The sequence below is a fragment of the Protopterus annectens genome, chromosome 8.part0, assembly GCF_019279795.1.
Source record: "Protopterus annectens isolate FY-2018-M chromosome 8.part0, PAN1.0, whole genome shotgun sequence".
Lineage (NCBI taxonomy): Eukaryota > Metazoa > Chordata > Ceratodontiformes > Protopteridae > Protopterus > Protopterus annectens.
This window is the reverse complement of record NC_056741.1, coordinates 1,642,651,398-1,642,672,231: the sequence shown is the minus strand read 5'-3', so window position 1 is coordinate 1,642,672,231 and position 20,834 is coordinate 1,642,651,398. Positions and strand designations below refer to the sequence as shown.

General features: G+C 39.0%; 1 protein-coding gene across 1 annotated transcript in view; it reads right to left on the bottom strand.

Annotated features, from left to right (window-relative positions):
* The window catches only part of VPS26B (VPS26, retromer complex component B), a 589,545-nt gene that overhangs the window by 18,555 nt on the left and 550,156 nt on the right, over positions 1 to 20,834 (bottom strand). The window contains exon 5 of the mRNA XM_044081166.1: positions 1,339 to 1,481. Within this exon, the coding sequence (XP_043937101.1) occupies positions 1,339 to 1,481 (143 nt within the window). The remainder of the gene's footprint in view (positions 1 to 1,338; positions 1,482 to 20,834) is intronic.

The following is a 20,834-nucleotide window of genomic DNA, read 5'->3' as shown; positions in this document are numbered from 1 at the left end:
GACCCCTTCTGTTTGGCATCTACTTTTCAGAGGTCCAGGGAATGGCAAAATGCCTATGGCTAACCAAGTTTACAGATGACTGTAATTTGGGTGCTGTCATTGACTCCCCAAATGATGTTAACATACTACAAGAGGGTCTCACAGCAAAATGACTGGTACCAAAATCACGGCCTCAAGTTAAATGCAAAAAAAAAAAAATGTATTGTCATACTATTCGGCAAACACACTGCCCCTGCTGATTACCACATCAACGGCAACCCCCTAAGCACACAACCTGTGGTGAGAGACATAGGTACACAGGTTGACAACAATCTCACATTCGACTATCATGTAGCGGCAGTGATCAGAAAAGCCTTTTACTTGGTTCATCTCATAAGTAAAGGGATTGCATCCAGAAAAAAGGAGGTTATTACCTCCCTGTACTCCTCCCTTATAGGGCCAATAATCGAGTACAACTCCCTGTTTGATATGTACCTCTCCAAACACCTGCACCAGCTAGAAAGGCCAAAGAAATACCTCACAAAGAGAATCCATGGCCTCCAACACCTGTCCTATGTGGACAGGCTGAAATCACTATCACTCTACTCAGTATCATACAGATTGCTCAGAGGTGATCTGTGTCTCGCCAACAAGGCAATCTCGAACCCTGCCTTACTAGAGATGCTCCATATCCTTAAGTCTAACTCCTTGGGCATTACCCGCTTGAAAGGCCTAAATCTAATATGCAACATTAACAGAACCTGCCGGAATGATAGGTTTGTCTCACAGAGGCTGCCCCATCTTTGGTGCAAACTTCCCATGTACATCAAACAGAGTACATCACAGACCCTCTTCAAGCGCAACCTTGATGAGTGGATGGGAAACCACAAAGTTGTCCCAGGGGTTCCACCTGTGTCCCTCAATGATGGGGGTGACAGATGCTGACTGAAGTTTCTTTTTTGGGGATAAACTATTGACTACGCTTGTAAGGGCCCAGGGCCATTAGCCTAGTAACCGCCTATGATCCTGTGATAAAAGATAAAAAACAAGTGTTTTTTTATTTTTTTCCACAGTGGTCCTTTAAAAAGACAAAATTATTAATTAAGCAATGGGGGAATACTTATAAAATCATAATACTTTGACAAATAACCTTTTAAAAACATATGGGTTAATTACAAATTTACAGTTTTACTCTCCTTGAGTATATCTGTGCATTGACCAATGCACACTCCACACGCACACACAGAACATGCAAACGTAATCCACCCTATGCAGACTTATATCAAAGTTTCTCTAAAAGTAACACTGAGAATCATCTCAAAATGTCCATTCGTACCTGCTCTGCATTTACAACCTCACCTGCTGTTTGAAGTAGCGCCGCTCCTCTTCATCTATAAGCACCAAGTTAAGGTAATACCGCACAGAGAACTTCTTATTGATGTCTCGCATGGTTGGCGTAAGTTCGTATCCTGCAAGGAACAGCCGGATTGGAATAGATTCTCCTGAAGAGAAAAAAAAATTAAAAAAATTAAAAATACAAAACTAATCCGAAAATCCTTCTGGTAAGTAACAAGTACTAATGCATATATCAAGTATCACTGCACTGACTCATTACCAGTCTTCAGATTTACCTCCAGGATAAGCACACAGGATAAGGACCTACAGACTTGTATTCCTGAATTTATAAAAGGCTAGAAGTTTTTGTACATCACATTCTTTGACTCACCCCAAAACATGGTGTTAATATCATTTTGTTGCTTAAATCTGACAATAATGTTTTTTTAAACATCTTTACAAAATCATCGCATTTTAGTCAGTGATACATCATACATACATACATCAACAGAAAAGAAAACAAACCACAGTAACATTTTCATGCAGTGTACACATTTTTTTAACAATTTTTATTCACTGCAACTTTACATAAGCTACTCTATTTCTGTCTCCCTTTTAACCTCACTTTTTCTTCTAAACATTCTGCATGCACTATTTCCAGAAATTTCCTGTGATTAGTGATCAGCAGTATGGTTTCATGCCAGGAAAGAGCACTACAGATGCAATGTTTGCTCTGAGAGTGTTACTGGAGAAATACAGAGAAGGTCAGAAGGAGTTGCATTGCGTCTTTGCAGACTTGGAGAAAGCATATGACAGGGTGCCTAGAGAAGAGTTGTGGTATTGTATGAGGAAGTCGGGAGTGGCAGAGAAGTATGTAAGAGTGGTACAGGATATGTACGAGGGTAGTGTGACAGTGGTGAGGACTGCAGTGGGAGCGACAGATCCGTTTAAGGTGGAGGTGGGATTACATCAAGGATCAGCTCTGAGTCCTTTCTTATTTGCAGTGGTGATGGACAGGTTGACAGATGAGATCAGACAGGAGGCCCCGTGGACTATGATGTTTGCAGATGACATTGTGATCTGAAGTGAGAGTAGGAATCAGGTTGAGGAGACTATGGAGAGGTGGAAATATGTTCTAGAGAGCAGAGGAATGAAGGTCAGCAGGGCTAAGACAGAATATATATGTGCAAATGAGAGGGAGGGTAGAGGAATGGTAAGGATGCAGGGAGTAGAGTTGGTAAAGGTGGGCGAGTTTAAGTACTTGGGATCAACAGTTCAAAGTAATGGTGAATGTGGAAGAGAGGTGAAGAAGAGAGTACAGGCAGGGTGGAATGGGTGGAGAAGAGTGTCAGGAGTGATTTGTGACAGATGGGTACCAGTAAGAGTGAAAGGGAAGGTCTACAAGAGGGTAGTGAGACCAGCTATGTTATATGGGTTGGAGACAGTGGCATAGACAAAGAGGGAGCAGTCAGAGCTGGATGTGGCAGAGTTAAAGATGTTAAGATTTGCACTGGATGTGACTAGGATGGACAGGATTAGGAATCAGTATATTAGAAAATCAGCTCATGTTGGACAGTTTGGAGACAAAGCAAGAGAGATGAGATTGCGTTGGTTTGGACATGTGCTGAGGAGGGATGATGGGTATATTGGGAAAAAGATGCTAAGGATGGAGCTGCCAGGTAAGAGGAAAAGATGAAGGCCTAAGACAAGGTTTATGGACGTGGTGAGAGAGGACATGCAGGGAGTTAGGGTGGCAGAGCAAGATGCAGAGGATAGGAAGAAATGGAAAGAGATGATCCGCTGTGGCGACCCCTAATGGGAAAAGCCGAAAGATGATGATGATCCTTCCTTTTTCTAAAGGCCTCACCTCTGGTTCTTTTACTTCATTTACAATACATAGAGCATCCTTTGCATTAGGTATTGATTGATTCTGTTTTCCATTTTCTAGCAACATATTTTTTGGCAATCAAAAGCATTAAACTTAGCAAGATTTATAATGTCTAGGCAATTCTGATTTTATAACCCAGTTCAAAAAAAATCATTTCCTTAGTTACAACCATTTGTTCCACAAACATTTCTGTGAAGGTCCTCTGTAGGCAGTGGCGGCTGGTGACTTCAAATCACAGGGGGGCTGCAGGAGACAGCTGAATGGGTGGGGTCAAGGGGAGGGGTGTGGTCAACCAGAAAGGGGAGGAGCTATGCACAAAACCACAAAAAACTAACTTTAATTAAATACGCTGCCCTGGGTGGCAAACCATCATTATGAAAGTCCAATCAAGACAAAAATAAGTGTAGAAGAATAAAAATATTTCAATGCATTGGCTGCATGACAGCTTACTTAATATCTAGATGGAAACAAAAGGTTGTGAGGCATGAAAAATAAATTACTTTTTAAATACATTACTGGAATGCCAGTCAAAATCAAGTATAAGAAAAAACAGAAGCACTCAATTCAAACCACTTCTCCTTGCACTGCAGTTCTAATTATAATATATTCAGCTTTATTAAAGTACCAAGTAACATGCTGAAAGTAGAAATCTATGTGATGCCCCCACTTGTAAAAATGTTTCTTATCCAAAAAAGACCTGCTGCCTGACAACTTGTTTCATGGGGAAAACATGATAAAAGTACAAAATGAAAAGCAAACAAGAACCAAGCTCAAGATACATTGCTTAAAGGATTACTGTACAGGTTATGGACCACACATGATTGGCATTCTGTTTAGTTTACGGGTAAAGTCTGTGGAGATGACTGGAAGTCTCCAACAAGTGTAATGAGCTTTTTAAAATAATGGAATCCTGTCCTTTAATACCCAAGGCTTATACATTATCTAGTCAAGTATTCTCTGCATGGCAACAACAGAAAGGCTTTCAATGTTGGCAATTCTTTAACAGTATTCTTATTAAAGCTTACTTGCATCTTACGATCTCAGACAAGCTTACCTTATGGTCATTAAAGCATTGCTACTTAAACACAGAGCAACAGGCACTTTGAGTAATAAGCATAAATCTGAGTAATAAGCATAAATCAACATTACAAAAATATGACAGAAACCAGACCATTCTGCAAAATCAAGGACAGATGAAAAGCCACTGTAGTACTTATGCAGTGTGTCCTCCCCATCCAAGGTAGATACAACTACTCCTTGCCTTGCTTGGACACATCCAGAGTCACTACATGGGGGAGTGGGGTGCAACAAGCATGTCACAATTTGAAATCTCTCTGGCTGACTGTGATGGCCCTGACACAGTTGTCATACCTCTCAACCTCAAGAGCAAGAAATTTGGACAAAGCCATACACAGAAGTGGGACAAAGGCCCAAAAATAAGAACAATTTTTAAATATTGCTCTAATAAACTTAGAAAGATAATAGAATAGGTCTTGCATTAGTATGAATTTTCTGAAGGGTATAAAATCTGAAACTCAAATGTCTGTCATTTTCTAACTTCAGTCTTTAGTGATTTGTCACTAACTTTCCAAAAAACACAAGTTTATGAAAAATGGACCAAAAATGTGATGCAAAAATATAAAATAGACACACAATACAGCTGCTACCTGTCAAAGAAGGGACACTTTAATATTAGTACTGCTACCTTGAGTAGCTGACAAAATAAAAGAATCTACATGCATTTCAAGTAATCTATAACTTTGATTATTACAGTTATTTCTTAATTGTAAACCCTCCATGTTTTCTTCCAAAATTGCTATTTTGCGGAGGGATTATTAGGGGGAAGAGCAACATTTTAAGCCAAAAATTGGGGACAGTTGAGAGGTTGGCTATGCCTAATTCTATAAAGCAATTTATTTGCATGTACCTCTCAACCTGTTAATGCAGTAAATCTGAACAAGGCCAAATATATTGGGGGCACATATAAACAGTACTAAAAATTGCTCTTGTATAAATTGAGACAGTTGATAGAACAGCTCTTACTTTAACATGCATTTTTATGAAGTCTGAAACTTATTATTTAGTGACTTAATTCCTAAATGATTTGCCAGAAAACTACAAATTTTATTAAGAACAAACCAAAAATAAGAAGCAAAAATCTATTCATTCTTTGAAAATCTGGACAGTTGGGAGGTATAGTTCAGCTGGGCCTGTCTGAGTTTGCTGCCCTTCCCCCCTGACAAAATAATGGTTGAATGGAGCCTCTGCAGCCATTCCAATGAACCATTACTTGGCTATTTCACTCCATTTACCATAAACACTAATGTGCATACTGCTTTAGTTCTATGATGAGTTGGACTTCATTTGAAAGTTTTATTTTGTATTTTACAGCACAAACACTAAGTCATCTGTTAAACAAAGCAGTGCAGTCTCACAATGAAAACTTAGCATTAAAACTTCTCTGCCCTTGAAACTCACATTCATTGAAACAGCATTGAAACCCACATTCAAAGAAAATACATTTTGCCAGTGGCAGATAAAGATTAATTTTGGGCTGTTTTCAAATCATAGGCCCCTTGCATATGAAACATACATGTGCTCTTTGATACACCTTCCTCATTGTACTAAAATTATATTCCTTGTACAATGCAGTACACTTGTTAGAGGGTGTTTTAAATTTGTTTTGAACATTTTTCCAGTAAGCAATGAAACAAACCATATGCACCCATAATGGCAAAACTGCCCAGTTGAGAACATTTATCATAAAAAAGTCTACTCAGACTTCCACAGTCCACCATTATTAGTAAATATACACAATTCTACAGTCCACCATTATTAGTAAATATGCACAATTCCACAGTCCACCATTATTAGTAAATATGCACAATTCTACAGTCCACCATTATCAGTAAATATGCACAATTCTACAGTCCACCTTTATCAGTAAATATGCACAATTCTACAGTCCATTATCAGTAAATATCTCTGAAGTAAGACATCTAAATAATTCCACATTAAAGAAATCTAACTAATGAAACGGTTGCTGCTAGCAATCACCTTTATATTTCATGGTTTCATCGAAAAATAAAGTGTCTGCTGCCCCTCAGGAATAAATTGCCTATATTACATTAAAAAATGATAAGCTAGTAATAATATTGCAAGAGGAAATGGATGGCAAACTGATAACAGACTCATAGTTAGCATCTTCACCAAGGAGAACATTCTCAGTACAGCAGCATCCACCCCTTGTGGGAGTAGAACCCACAGCCTTCTGCATCAAAAGCAAGTATACAACCTGTTGTGCTATAGTATTAACTAGGCAAAGCACTAAACTTCTATTCCCCTGCAGCTCTCAGCTCCGTGTAAAATCTACTCAATACTCAACTGCATCTCAACTTCGCAGCTCAAGAAAACTGGAAAAAGCCAAAATGTATTGGGGGTCAAAAGCCCAAAAACCAGGGACACATTAAACATTGCTTGTATAATCTTGGAAAGTTGCTAGAATAAAATGTTGTGTTGCCACCATACATTTTACTGCCAAGGTCCCTGAGCAAAAAACAGTCAGAGTAACATACCACTATGCCACATCAGCTGCTTTGTAAAAGAGAGGAAGACTGAAACTTAAATGGCTATCATTTAGTGAATTCATTTCTTGCCATAGCTGTCAACCTTAGCACAAAAACCTGGACGAAGCCAATAATGGGGGAATACAGTCCCAAAAATAGGGACAAATTTAAAATATTCATCTTATAAACTTAGAAAATTGCTAGAAAAAAAGGTTGTGCTACTATGTATTCTGAAGAACATGAAGTTTGAAATTCAAATGCCGGTCAATTTTACTGCTGACAGAACAAAAACAATTTTCAGCAGAGACGCAGGGATTAATACTGCAGACACGTCTTTGTAAAATGACAGGGCACCACGCAAACACACACACAACACAGGAGAGATGCAGACTCCACACAGAAGCCACCCCAACCAAGAATCAAACCAGAAAACCTATAGCTGTGAGGCAACAATACTACCACTGCACCATCAAATATGCAAGGAATTAAACATTCAGAAACCTGAAGTCTGAAATTCAAATGCCTGTCAATTTTACTCGGGACAGAACAAAAACAATTTTCAGCACAGACGAGGGATTAATACTGCAGACACGTCTTTGTAAAATGGCAGGGCACCAGAGCAAATCCACACAAACACTGGGAGGAGATGCAGACTCCACACAGAAGCCACCCCAACCAAGAATCAAACCAGAAAACCTATAGCTGTGAGGCAACAATACTACCAATGCACCATCAAATATGCAAGGAATTAAACATTCAGAAACCTGAAGTCTGAAATTCAAATGCCTGTCAATTTTACTGCGGACAGAACAAAAACAATTTTCAGCAGAGACGCAGGGATTAATATTGCAGACACGTCTTTGTAAAATGGCAGGGCACCAGAGCAAATCCACACAAACACTGGGAGGAGATGCAGACTCCACACAGAAGCCACCCCAACCAAGAATCAAACCAGAAAACCTATAGCTGTGAGGCAACAATACTACCACTGCAACATCAAATATGCAAGGAATTAAACATTCAGAAACCTGAAGTCTGAAATTCAAATGCCTGTCAATTTTACTGCGGACAGAACAAAAACAATTTTCAGCAGAGACGCAGGGATTAATACTGCAGACACGTCTTTGTAAAATGGCAGGGCACCAGAGCAAATCCACACAAACACTGGGAGGAGATGCAGACTCCACACAGAAGCCACCCCAACCAAGAATCAAACCAGAAAACCTATAGCTGTGAGGCAACAATACTACCACTGCACCATCAAATATACAAGGAATTAAACATTCAGAAACCCTTAAGTCTGAATTCAAATGCCTGTCAATTTTATTTAACATTTTTTAATCAGGACAGTCTGACTTGGAACAAAAAAACAATTTTCAGCAGAGGCCCAGGAAGAAATAATGCAGACATGTCTTTGTAACATGGGAGGACACAAAAGCAAACCCACACAAACACAGGGAGAAAATTCAGACCCCACAAAGAAGGAACCCCAGCCAAGAATCAAACTCGAGAACCTGCAGCTGTGAGGCAACAATGCTACTACTACGCCATCAAATATCAAGCATTGCAACATTTACAAACCACAGATATTATGAGGAACAGATCAGATCGAATATGAGGCAAAAATCTGCAATTTTTTTTACAAATGGTGGTGGGTAGGGAACTCAAGTCTTTAACACCTGCATACAGGGTACAGGGTTCAAGCCTGAGGTATTCCCTACCACACCACCATGAGCACCTGGGGCATTTTCACACACACACACACACACACACACACACACACACACACACACACACACACACACACACACACACACACACCAGTAAAACAAAGCACCATACACAAAGTCAATCCAGTAAAACAAAGCACCATACACAAAGTCAATCCAGTAAAACAAAGCACCATACACAAAGTCAATCCAGTAAAGCAAAACACCATACACAAAGTCAATCCAGTAAAACAAAGCACCATACACAAAGTCAATCCAGTAAAACAAAGCACCATACACAAAGTCAATCCAGTAAAACAAAGCACCATACACAAAGTCAATCCAGTAAAACAACACACACACACACCAGTAAAACAAAGCACACACACACCAGTAAAACAAAGCACCATACACAAAGTCAATCCAGTAAAACAAAGCACCATACACAAAGTCAATCCAGTAAAACAAAGTCAATCCAGTAAAACAAAGCACCATACACACACACAAAGTCAATCCAGTATAAACATTGTAAAATAAAAGTAAAAAGCACCATACACTTACCTGAATATATCCAGCTAACGTACATCCTGCCCGCGCAATACTCCAAAGACCTGCGAGATCCCAAGCAAAGCTCCTTCCCGATGAGATCCCAAAGCTCCTTCCCGACGACGAGACTGTCCTGACTGCTGCTGCTGTTGCAGTCCGGACGCGACCTATAATCCCAGCGAGTCTGTGCACTTTAAAAGTGCACAGACATCTCCTTGTGTCCCTCTATGGGGACTGCCGGACTGCCTTGAGCATGCGCATAGACAGACAGTAGTCGGGACTACTGCGCATGCGCGAAATTTAAAAAATATTTTTTTTTTTCTATTTTTTATTTTGAGGGGGCTGCAGTCCGACAGCCCGATGCCACGAGCCGCCCCTGTCTGTAGGGAATTTTTAAACTTCATAACAAAACTTGTTCCCAATTACCTCTTTCTCACACATTATACCTCTAGCATTTTCTTCTCTATCTGAAGAAAATATTTTGAAGTTTACTTTGGGTATAAAAAATACCAATGTAAACACTGCCATGCAAAAAAAAACAAAAAACAAATCTGGACTTTGCAGATACTTGGGAGACAAACAGATTTTGTCCCAGTTTTCCTTTGTAACCTGTCTTTTAATTTTTACTTTGATCTTTTTTGACTTCCTCTGACGGATTCTTATAGTTATCATGCAATATTTCATATAACTTACTAATGATCCTTTTTTTAAACAGCAGTTAATGATCTCTGCTAGAGCTGGTCTTTCACTTAGCACTACCCTATAATTTTTTTTGCCTATACTGTACTTTCTGCCCCTGAAAGGATGAAGGCGGTTTCCAACCTGCAGTCCAAACTGCTGGTTAGCCTCATTCTACTCTGTTACCTTTATCTCTCAATTTATTTGTTCCCAAAACCTTGGTTCTTTTGTTAACTCCCACAGTATATTCCAGCCCCCTTTGCCTATTTTCCATAACCCAGTTGCAGTCAACCTTAATGATAAAATCTCCTTTCTCCATCTCAGCAATGACTTACTACTTCTTGGAATACTTTCTGCTAGTTTATGAATATACTATTCTGTATTTTACTGTTATTCTCTTTAAGGACTTGCATCCAAAATCCTGGCCTATCTCTTGAACCCCTCTCCCACCATCTCTTTCCACTTAGGTTTATAACCTTTTGATTGTGTTATGTATGCAAGTGTTAACTGGGCAACTCTAAACTACCCCCATTAAATCAGGAAAGCCTAAACCACATTACTTGGTTGGCAGAATCAACTTATCTCACTTAACTCTTGTTATCTTTCCCTCCCCTCAAAAAAATTTCTTCATCTCTTTATTATTTCTCCTCCACAACTTCTCTTCTAGTTGATAAAAATGAAGTTCAATAGGACTGCAAGGACTTGAAACATTATCACTGTTTGTATCTTACTATCCATATCCAAAGTCAAGAATTTTCAGTTTCTCAGTTTTTCTATTCTCTTCCGTTTGGTCTCTTTCCACATTAGCTGCCATAGCAGTATCCCTAGAGAGGGGGGCCCTCCCACTTTAAATATTCTGTCTGACCCTTCATTTCTACTTCTTATTAAGCCTATTATTCAATCCATGAACACAAATGCTGCAATTTCCCTGCTCAGAAAATCCCAGCTGATTCTACTGAATGCTTTCTCTGCATCAAGACCCACCAGCAACAGCTGATTGTTCTTGCACTTGGCGTCCCTGTGGATCATCATTGTTCTATTAATGTTATTAAATGTTAGGTGTAGTCTAGTTTTGTGGTGAGGAAGCTATCACCTCTGGCAATACCTTTATCATTCTCTTGGCTAGTATACATGCATTATAATCACTGTTTAAAATTGGTATGGGTCTATATGAAGCTATAACTAAAGGGTCTCTAACCTCTTTGGTTAATAAAGCCACCTCAACTATCTTCCAAGATACTGGTACTCTCTACCACCTTTTAAAATATTTTTAAATAAAACCGTCCAGATTTTTATCCCTTTCTTCCCTCTTAATTTCCAAAGGAATGCTGTTTGTTCTTGGAGATTTCTGTTAATTGACTTTACATGTTTATCTCTTCTCATCCTATCTTAGCCATCTTCCTCCAAGTCTTTTATAAATATTTTCATTTGCACCTTTTCTTGGTTTTCCCATTTCTCTGCTTTAACAAATTCTAATACCATCATAAGAGCTCTGGTAATTTTTCTTGCTAGAGGCTCCACTTTCTGTTATGCAAGTCTTTGTGCTACTTTATGTTATGCAAGTCTTTGTGCTAAACATTTTTGTGCTTTACAGCTGCTATCAAAATAGTTGCTTAAAAGCAACCTTTCAAAACTCATGCATACTATCCAAACATTCTGGTATTTTCCCTTTTGCTCTCTGCAGTCATTTCTCCTCAAGTTCTGCAATATTCTCATTCTTCTGCAATACTTTAACCACTGTCAACGCCTACAAATAATTCCTATTTCTTCTTTTCAATATCTCTTTCTCTCTTACTTCAGTCATGTTTTTACACTCCATTTTAACTTTTCACTCACTAACTATCCTTTCTGAAGTAATTTCTAGCATCATATCCACTACACATTTCTTAAATTCCTATCTTTTGAACAGATAAGCAGGAAAGAATCATATTTTTACATCATTACCTTGTGTATTTATATTAACGAGTACATAAAAATCAGCCTAAGCAGCAGAGACCTCCAAAGCAGATGCCCAAGCAACCGCTACCTCAAAACAAAACACGTGCAACACATAGCTCACAAAGCCAGTGTGCCGAACAGTCACAGCCCTTAAGGCTAAACAACACACCTGATACACTTGTAATAGGTGACTCTATCGCCAGGCACACTGACGTGCCGCTCACCAGGCTGAACAAGGAGAAGGTCACGGTGAGCTGCCTGTCGGGCGCTAGGATTCGCCACATAACACAAGCACTCAGGTCACTCCAAGGCAAGTACAAATATGAATCAGTCATTGTCCATGCTGGTGTGAATGACCTGAGACGTACCTCCTTGGACTACATGAAAAGAGACATAGAGGAGCTCTCTGAGCATGTAGCCCAGGCCGGTATGACTCTCACCTTCAGTAGCATCTTACCCTCACCAAGAATGATGCCACAATATGAAGACAAGATGATCAATTTCAACAACTGCCTTAAGTATTGGTGTCATTCAAAGGGGATCCAATGCCTATCAGCCTGGGATGACATGCTCGACAAGCCACGATGCTTCACTAGGGAAGGCTTGCACCTGTCACCCCCTGGGCTTTCGGATATTGGCAAAGGCTCTTGCCACCCCCATACTGCCTTTTTTAGGCAAGGCTCAAAAGACAAACCCACCTCCATAGGTATTACAAGGGATAAGAAACTAAGAGTAATGCTACTCAACGCCAGAAGTCTAAACCTCAAGATGCACGCACTCAAAGCTCTCCTTAGCATGGATTACATCGATATCTGTGCAGTAACAGAAACCTGGTTCAAGGCTCCCGAGAGCACCCCAGCACTACCAGGTTATACCTCATACCATGCTTTTCGGCCCCAAAACCTGGACCGAACCACAAAAGGAGGGGGAGTATCAATATTCGTCAAAGATACCCACACCTCCAGGTTGGTGGCACAGCACGAAGCATCAGAGACTATCCATTTGCAACTAACAGTGGGTAAAACTGCCTTCCAGTTTACAGCCTGCTACAGACCACCCTCCCAAACCCAGGAACCTCACTCGGCCTTCCTGCGAACACTGGAAAATATGAAGGTCTCTCCAAACACCATTATATTGGGCAACTTCAACTACCCAGACATAGACTGGGAGCATTACTCTAGCTCCAACACCCTAGCCCAAAGGTTCCTAGAATTTATAAACTCAAATGCTATGGAACAACTTGTTACAACTCCCACAAGAGGGGAAAACATACTGGACCTGATCATCACCAACATGGGGGCTCTATGCTCCAGACCAGAAGTATATCCCTCACTGGTAAGATCAGACCATAAACTATTCTCACTGGATATTCACATCCCGACCCCACCCCCTGCCCAGAAAACCACAGTGAAAAACTTCTCTAAAGCAAATTTCACACTCCTCAAAACCGAGGTGGAATCCTTCAAAGCCCCCGGGCCTGTGGAAAATACGGCCCAGACCGCAGAATCCTTTATAAACGCATTCTATGAACACCTTCAGGAATGCATGGATCATGCAATCCCAAATAAAACCAAGACCCAATCCTCCAAAGGCAGGCGACCTGTCTGGTGGACCCCAGCCATAAACAAACTATACAATAGAAGGAAGAAGCTACTACATGACGGAGCAAAATCCCAAAAAGGAAACGCATCTCTGATCAGTATTAGCAAAAAACTACGGGCACTCATAAAATCGTCTAAGGCCAGCTTCGAGAGAAAAATTGCACAGGACACTAAGGATAATAAACAATTAAAACTTTGTAACTAATAAAATTACGAATGGAGAAAAAACACAGCTGAGGCCGAACTGTTGTCTAGCGCTTTCATTCCTTTATTGTTGCTAGGAACTTCACAAGGCTTTCTTTAGTTATGTTAGGAACCTGGGTGGGAATTCCCAGATATTAGTCTAAAATTACAAATAAATACACCAAACCCACAGACACTGCCAACATCCTAGCTGACAGGTTCAGCGCAAACTTCTCCCCCCCTCCCCACCAAAAGGGCAAACATCTATCCCAGCACAGTGCTGCCCCCCCTGACATCTCAGATGCTCAGGTAAGTGCTGCCCTCTCCAAAGCAAAAGACACAGCATCAATGGGACCAGACGGTGTCCCATGCTGTGTCCTACATAAACTCCAAGAAGAGCTAAACCCAAACATAAAACTACTATTCAATCTCAGCCTTACTACAGGACATGTACCCAAAAAGTGGCGTACAGCAACAGTGGTCCCTCTCCACAAAGGTGATGCCTTAACGGATCCTGGAAACTATCGCCCCATAAGCCTGACTAGCTTGGTCTGCAAAGCTATGGAAAGGATCATCATGGACCTCATAAAGATATTGGGGACCTACAGACACTGGATCCTACCCAGTTCGGCTTTGTTAAGGGCAGATCCTACCTCTTAAACCTGGTTGATTTCTTTGAAACAGTCACCAAGGCCATTGACGAGGGGAAGGTGGTCCACACAGCCTACCTGGACCTCACAAAAGCCTTCAATACAATACCCCACTCTGGCATTATAGATAAGCTCACCAGCTTAAATATAAACCCCTATGTCACTAGATGGGTTGCAAACTGGCTCAAGGACAGAACCCACATGGTTAGAATTGCTGGAGCCATGTCAGACTCCAAACCAGTTACAAGTGGCGTCCCACAAGGCTCAGTCCTGGGACCTCTCTTGTTCGGTATATATTTCTTGGAGGTACAGGCTAACACAGAAGGACTGTGGCTGACCAAGTTCGCAGATGACTGCAAACTAGGCGCCATAATCGACTCTCCAGCCGACACAAGCATCCTACAAAAGGGCCTCACAGAAACAGACAACTGGTGCCAGAGCCATGGCCTCAAGCTAAACGCCAAAAAGTGTATAGTCATCCCCTTTGGCAAAAACAAAGTGACCACAAATTACCACATAGGTGGTAATCCATTAAGTACGGAAGAAGTAATTAGGGACCTGGGGACCCAAGTTGATAGCAATCTCTCATTTGAAAACCACGTGGCCAAAGTGGTTAGAAAAACATTTTATATAGCCCACCTAATCATGAAGGGATTCACATCTAGATCAGGGGAGGTCATCGTTCCTCTTTACTCATCCCTCATCAGGCCCATAATTGAGTACAATGCCCCTTTTGGGATGTACCTTACCAGACACCTGCAGCAACTGGAAAGACCCCAAAAGTACCTCACCAAGAGGATCAAAGGGCTCAAACAGATGCCATATGCTGCCCGGTTAAAGAAATTCCAGCTCTACTTAGTGGCATACCGCCTGCTCAGAGGCGATCTGTACCTGTCATATAAAGCCATATCCAACCCAGAATTAATGGACATGCTGCACCTCAGAAAATCCAAATCCCATCGAGCTACGCGCTCGAGAGACTTGAACCTCAGCACTGAAATAAATAGGACATGCTGGAGGGACAGATTCATAACCCAGAGGCTCCCTTCACTCTGGAATAAAATCCCAGTCCAGGTTAGGCAGAGTCCCTCACTGACTCTCTTCAAGAGGAATCTTGATGAGTGGATGGGAGATCGTAGGTTTACCCCAGGTATCACTTCTGTGTCACTGTTAGACAGAGGCACAGTATACTAACCTCGAAAAAGGGCATAGGAAAATTCATTTAAAATGGGTGGTGAAAGCCAAACACACTCTGGCTAGGCTTATAAATGCCCTAGGGCAGATAGCCTAGTAAGAACCTATGAACCTATGATCTGATACAAATTATTGAATAGGTATCAAAACTTTCAAATTCAATGCACATGCTGCTACGAAACAGAATCTAATAATCTCCTTCCAGTATAGCCCAGTTATTGTATCTTTGAGGAATAAGTAAACTTTGTCAGAGTTTCTACAACTGAATTCAGATCTTCCATATCAAATATTCTCATGCTCTTCCTTCGGAAATCTATCCACTTTTGTTATATTTCCTTCCTAAGTTCCCCTGATATAGCCTAACTGCTACAAGTCAGGTCCCAGTCCCCACCACAAGTAATATTCCCTGCTGAAAGCTTATTATTTCTTCCCAAATTCTCCTAAGTTTCATAAAATTGGTTTCAGCTGTACCAGAAATACATGGAAGCATAATACTCCTTTCCCTGCCAATAACTCCTTACAACCACATATCTACCATTATTGCCTTTTTTACCTGTATATCTCTACTAGAGGCCCACTCATAATCAGTATTATTACTCCCTTTTACTTTTAACTTAATATTCTGCTGAATGTCCACCCTGAAATCCTTTATTTCTTAAATTCACATGCTCGTTTCTATCCAGATGTGTCTCCTATAATGCTATTTGTTCTCTATGTATCTTAATATCTAATTCAACAGTCTTTGCTTTTTGTGTATTCCTGGAGTACCATTCACATTCCATATTATTATTGATAAAGTAATCATTCTGATAAAAAGCTACTCCTACATATTATATATAATACCTGTTCTTTATACCATGGCACCATTACTGAATGCTTCAATTCGGAAAGGGACAACATGTGGCAGTAAAGACAAATTAAATAAATTCATAATAACTGTCCACACAAAATAATGAAATCCAGTGTAAACAGATTGGAAGTCGGCAAAATTATAATCCTTGTATGACCATTTACACAGAAAAACTGCACTGTAAACCTCCTCAATGGTCAACACTGAAAAAGATAAGCCAGGAATATTATCTAAAGCAACATATGATGTGTTGGATCCAGTATGATTACTTTTATTAAGTCATTAAATTCCTATTCTATCACTTTGCTTAAATGTAACCAATCTCTAGAACCAGGTATCACCTCTGGGAGAGGTATTTAATTCTTCCCCGCAGAATCCTTTACAGTTCCCCAACACTTTTACCCCCAATGATTCAAAACTTATTTAAAAATAGGGCTGTCATTTTTTCTCCATATAACTTGTTACAATTATGGTAGGCTAACCAAAAAAAAATCCAGTTTGTCTCATAAGGGAATACCACATTTTTCAGATTATTTTTTTTTTTATTTATCAAATCTTTTTTATTTATCAAATCAATGCACTTCTTATTTAAATGAAAGGAGCATCTTTTGCTTAACTTCACTGGAACAAATGGAACAGTTTCACTGTAAAACTCACCAATATGCCTACTAGAAACTGACACACTTATTAACTTCACCAGCCAAATAACATTTAATCCAGTTTAAACTAGCTGGCCTTTCACAAACATCCTGAGAATGAAATGTTGATTTAATTACTTTCATATTAGTATGGTACTGTTGGATGTTCTAAAAAAGCAGTCAGAACGTGATCACTAACAATTTCAAACATAACCTCATAACTTAAAATGTTATCACCATTATTAACTAGACTTCAGTCTAGTAATGATACATTCTAAGAAGTGACATATCTAGCAGGTTTTGTCAGTAAATAAAATGGCCATAGGTCATCTGCATCAGTGAAAAAACATCAAGGTTATGATGAAATCAAATGTTATTCAAATCACCAGTGATGACCCAAGAGTCACTGGACTTAACCTGTTCACTTACACATTTTAAACAGTCCAGGCCTATATTAAATGTTTAGCATTATGAGTAAAAGCAATTCGGTCAACTAGCTCTTCAGTTTTCCCATCTATAATGTTAGCTACCTCTGTGATTAATAAAAAATATCTGCATCTACCTACACTACAGATTGCATGACTCAGTAATGTATCTCATCTAAAACTTCAGCCACCCTTAAATGAATACTTTTAATAAAACTCAAATTCCTTAGCTTTATGTGTTTTTATTAATTAATTTCCTTCTTTTCATACTAGTCCATTCATGCCATCTCTGAAACCTTAATACTAAAACTGCAAAATAGCTGTAAACTATGTACCCACACACACTGAACTGGTTTAGCAATACCATACTTATGGGGACACGATAAAATTAAGTATTTAGAAGTACGGGTTAAAAAGGATTCTGTTATGGCAGCTAAGGATATGTGAAACGAGACTAAACAAAAGATAACACAAACATTGAGGAACTGGAAGCTCTTGTTTGTGGACACGGCTAGCAAAATATAAGGATATGGATAAGGATAGTTTTATATACAGGTCAGGCATACTTTTGTCAACCAGAAAAGTTGTGGATAACAATAATGAGAGATGAAAGATTTTTATATGGGAGAGGAAGAGGGCAAAAGTCAAGTGTGATAACTTTATCCTTCCACTACAACAAGGTGGTTTGGGATTATCTGATTTGAATGGGTACTTCAGAGCTACACAGTTAAGACTAGTATGCATAACACAAGCCGAGAGCTATAATTCATAGTGGAAAGGGATGATGATGAAATGGGGGGGGGGGGCAACAAACAAGTAGAGACTGAGACTTTGGATGCAGATCCTTAAATGGAATAACAATAACTATACAGAATATTATAATCATAGAGTAGAAGAAAGTAGTCTAAGAACTAAGCCAATACGGGAATGGAAAAAGGAGATTCCTCAGATAGCACCGACTGCAATTGGTACAGAGAAAAGGCAAGATGGGTCTGGAATTTACTGGGGAAAAGTGGCAAAGGAACCAAAGTACTGGGAGAAAATAAGTAGAGAAGGAAAGGTAATAAAATGGGAAGAGACCAAAAATACATTTGAAATGAATTCTTGACATTGCCTTCCCTACAACTGAATTCTACAACTGAATTCAGATCTTCCATATAAAATATTCTCATGCTCTTCCTTTGGAAATCCATCCACTTTTGTTATATTTCCTTCCTAAGTTCCCCTGATATAGCCTAACTGCTACAAGTCAGGTCCCAGTCCCCACCACAAGTAATATTCCCTGCTGAAAGCTTATTATTTTTCCCCAAATTCTCCTAAGTTTCATAAAATTGGTTTCAGCTGTATCAGAAATACATGGAAGCATAATGCTCCTTTCCCTGCCAATAACTCCTTACAACCACATATCTACCATTACTGCCTTTTTTACCTGTATTTCTCTACTAGAGGCCCACTCATAATCAGTATTATTACTCCCTTTTACTTTTAACGTAATATCCTGCTGAATGTCCACCCTGAAATCCTTTATTTGTTAAATTCACATGCTCGTTTTCTATCCAGATGTGTCTCCTATAATGCTATTTGTTCTCTATGTATCTTAATATTTAATTCAACAGTCTTTGCTTTTTGTGTATTCCTGGAGTACCATTCACATTCCATATTATTATTGATAAAGTAATCATTCTGATAAAAAGCTACTCCTACATATTATATATAATACCTGTTCTGAATGTATGTTTCCAGCATACATGCAAACACTAAAGTTTGGTAGGCTAACCTTGTATGTAGTTGCTTCTTCTCATCTCTATTTGAACACATTACATTTCCTGAGACTTTCTACTTCAATAAAAACATCCAAAAAACAAAAACTTAAATAAATTTTCAACCCCCCCATCCCCTTTTAACTCGCATCAAACATATAAAACTATATAATCCTTCCAAAAAGGATGTTTAATATCCAGATATGAACAACTGCCCCAGAATGACAGCTGCACCTCCAGGCATTATCCATTCTAAAACTAAGGTTAACCATGCTAACTGCAAGTAAAGATTTTAGAAAATGGTATTAACAAAAACAAAAAATGAATGCCATTTCTTTAAATAAGTCTTATACCATGGCACCATTACTGAATGCTTCAATTCGGAAAGGGACAACATGTGGCAGTAAAGACAAATTAAATAAATTCATAATAACTGTCCAAACAAAATAATGAAATCCAGTGTAAACAGATTGGAAGTCGGCAAAATTATAATCCTTGAATGACCATTTACACAGAAAAACTGCACTGTAAACCTCCTCAATGGTCAACACTGAAAAAGATAAGCCAGGAATATTATCTAAAGCAACATATGATGTGTTGGATCCAGTATGATTACTTTTATTAAGTCATTAAATTCCTATTCTATCACTTTGCTTAAATGTAACCAATCTCTAGAACCAGGTATCACCTCTGGGAGAGGTATTTAATTCTTCCCCGCAGAATCCTTTACAGTTCCCCAACACTTTTACCCCCAATGATTCAAAACTTATTTAAAAACAGGGCTGTCTTTTTTTCTCCATATAACCTGTTACAATTATGGTAGGCTAACCAAAAAAAAAATCCAGTTTGTCTCATAAGGGAATACGACATTTTTCAGATTATTTTTTTTTTTATTTATCAAATCTTTTTTATTTATCAAATCAATGCACTTCTTATTTAAATGAAAAGAGCATCTTTTGCTTAACTTTACTGGAACAAATGGAACTGTTTCACTGTAAAACTCACCAATATGCCTACTAGAAACTGACACACTTATTAACTTCACCAGCCAAATAACATTTAATCCAGTTTAAACTAGCTGGCCTTTCACAAACATCCTGAGAGTGAAATGTTGATTTAATTACTTTCATATTAGTATGGTACTGTTGGATGTTCTAAAAAAGCAGTCAGAACGTGATCACTAACAATTTCAAACATAACCTCATAACTTAAAATGTTATCACCATTATTAACTAGACTTCAGTCTAGTAATGATACATTCTAAGTGACATATCTAGCAGGTTTTGTCAGTAAATAAAATGGCCATAGGTCATCTGCATCAGTGAAAAAACATCAAGGTTATGATGAAATCAAATGTTATTCAAATCACCAGTGATGACCCAAGAGTCACTGGACTTTACCTGTTCACTTACACATTTTAAACAGTCCAGGCCAATATTAAATGTTTAGCATTATGAGTAAAAGCAATTCGGTCAACTAGCTCTTCAGTTTTCCCATCTATAATGTTAGCTACCTCTGTGATTAATAAAAAATATCTGCATCTACCTACACTACAGATTGCATGACTCAGTAATGTATCTCATCTAAAACTTCAGCCACCCTTAAATGAATACTTTTAATAAAACTCAAATTCCTTAGCTTTATGTGTTTTTATTAATTAATTTCCTTCTTTTCATACTAGTCCATTCATGCCATCTCTGAAACCTTAATACTAAAACTGCAAAATAGCTGTAAACTATGTACCCACACACACTGAACTGGTTTAGCAATACCATACTTATGGGGACATGATAAAATTAAGTATTTAGAAGTATGGGTTAAAAAGGATTCTGTTATGGCAGCTAAGGATATGTGAAACGAGACTAAACAAAAGATAACACAAACATTGAGGAAC